The sequence below is a fragment of the Monoraphidium neglectum genome (assembly GCF_000611645.1).
Source record: "Monoraphidium neglectum strain SAG 48.87 unplaced genomic scaffold scaffold05525, whole genome shotgun sequence".
In the NCBI taxonomy this organism is placed as follows: Eukaryota; Viridiplantae; Chlorophyta; class Chlorophyceae; order Sphaeropleales; family Selenastraceae; genus Monoraphidium; species Monoraphidium neglectum.
In genome coordinates this window covers 2,602-3,503 of record NW_014008105.1, presented here as the reverse complement: position 1 = coordinate 3,503, position 902 = coordinate 2,602, and the positions used below count along the sequence as shown (strand labels likewise).

At 66.1% G+C, this 902-nt stretch overlaps 1 protein-coding gene across 1 annotated transcript in view; it reads left to right on the top strand.

Moving 5' to 3' along the window:
- Positions 1 to 382: 382 nt before the first annotated feature.
- The window catches only part of MNEG_15650 (clathrin, heavy polypeptide), a gene marked incomplete at both ends in the record, with an annotated part of 2,623 nt that continues 2,103 nt past the window's right edge, over positions 383 to 902 (top strand). The window contains one exon of the mRNA XM_014035879.1: positions 383 to 520. Within this exon, the coding sequence (XP_013891333.1) occupies positions 383 to 520 (138 nt within the window). The remainder of the gene's footprint in view (positions 521 to 902) is intronic.

Below are 902 nucleotides of genomic sequence, written 5' to 3'. Positions count from 1 at the left end.
GGGCTGGGGGTGTCGCAACGCTCTACAGGGGGTGCAATCAGGGGTGTCGAAGGAGCTGGGCCGATTGCGGTGATGTCGCGGTCATTTGCACCGCGCACGGTCCAGTCACGCCCGACACAGAACCCCGCGGGATCGTCGCGCCTCGACGCGCTCAGGGCGCCAGAGCCCTCGCGTCCTGGCAGCCGCACACTCCGCAGTGAACACTCTCCCTTGTCCCTGCATGGTCCAAGGCCACCACATCAGCTGGCTCTCATGCAAACACACACACACACACACACACACACACACACATGCACTTGCGGGCGTGCGTGCGCATGCGCGCGCGCACACATATACATGCACATACACGCACAATTGGCTAGACACCCACACACGCGCGAACATGTACGTAATCCCTGGGCGCGCGCGCGCGCACACACACGCACACTTATACACGCGCCCCCAGGTCATTGACGTGTGCAAGTCCTCAGGGTCCCACTACGACGACCTGGTCAAGTACCTGCTGATGGTGCGCAAGAAGGTGAGCCACAACGCCGGGCCCCGACGGGCCCATCGTGAGCGCGCCCCAGAGCCAGGCCCTCCTGGCCCCCTGGTGCGGCGAGGCGTCCGGGCTGGCCGGCATGATCATGGAGCCTGCTCGCAGCGCTTGGGCCGTCGCGTGGCCTGGGCCCTGCGCATCGCCGCGCCCGCCGTCGGCTGCAAGGGCCTGCAAACCAGGCGCTGCGCACCCCCCCTGTCTGCGCCCTCGCCGGCCTTGAGTGGCTCCCCTGCTTCCCCCTGACACTCGCATGCGCTCGTGCCTTCGACCACCCTGTCTTCTACGCATCCTCTTCTCCCCCCCGCCTTGAGCTTTAGGGGACTCTTTCGCCACCACCAAACCGTCTAACTAGCATCCCCCACCC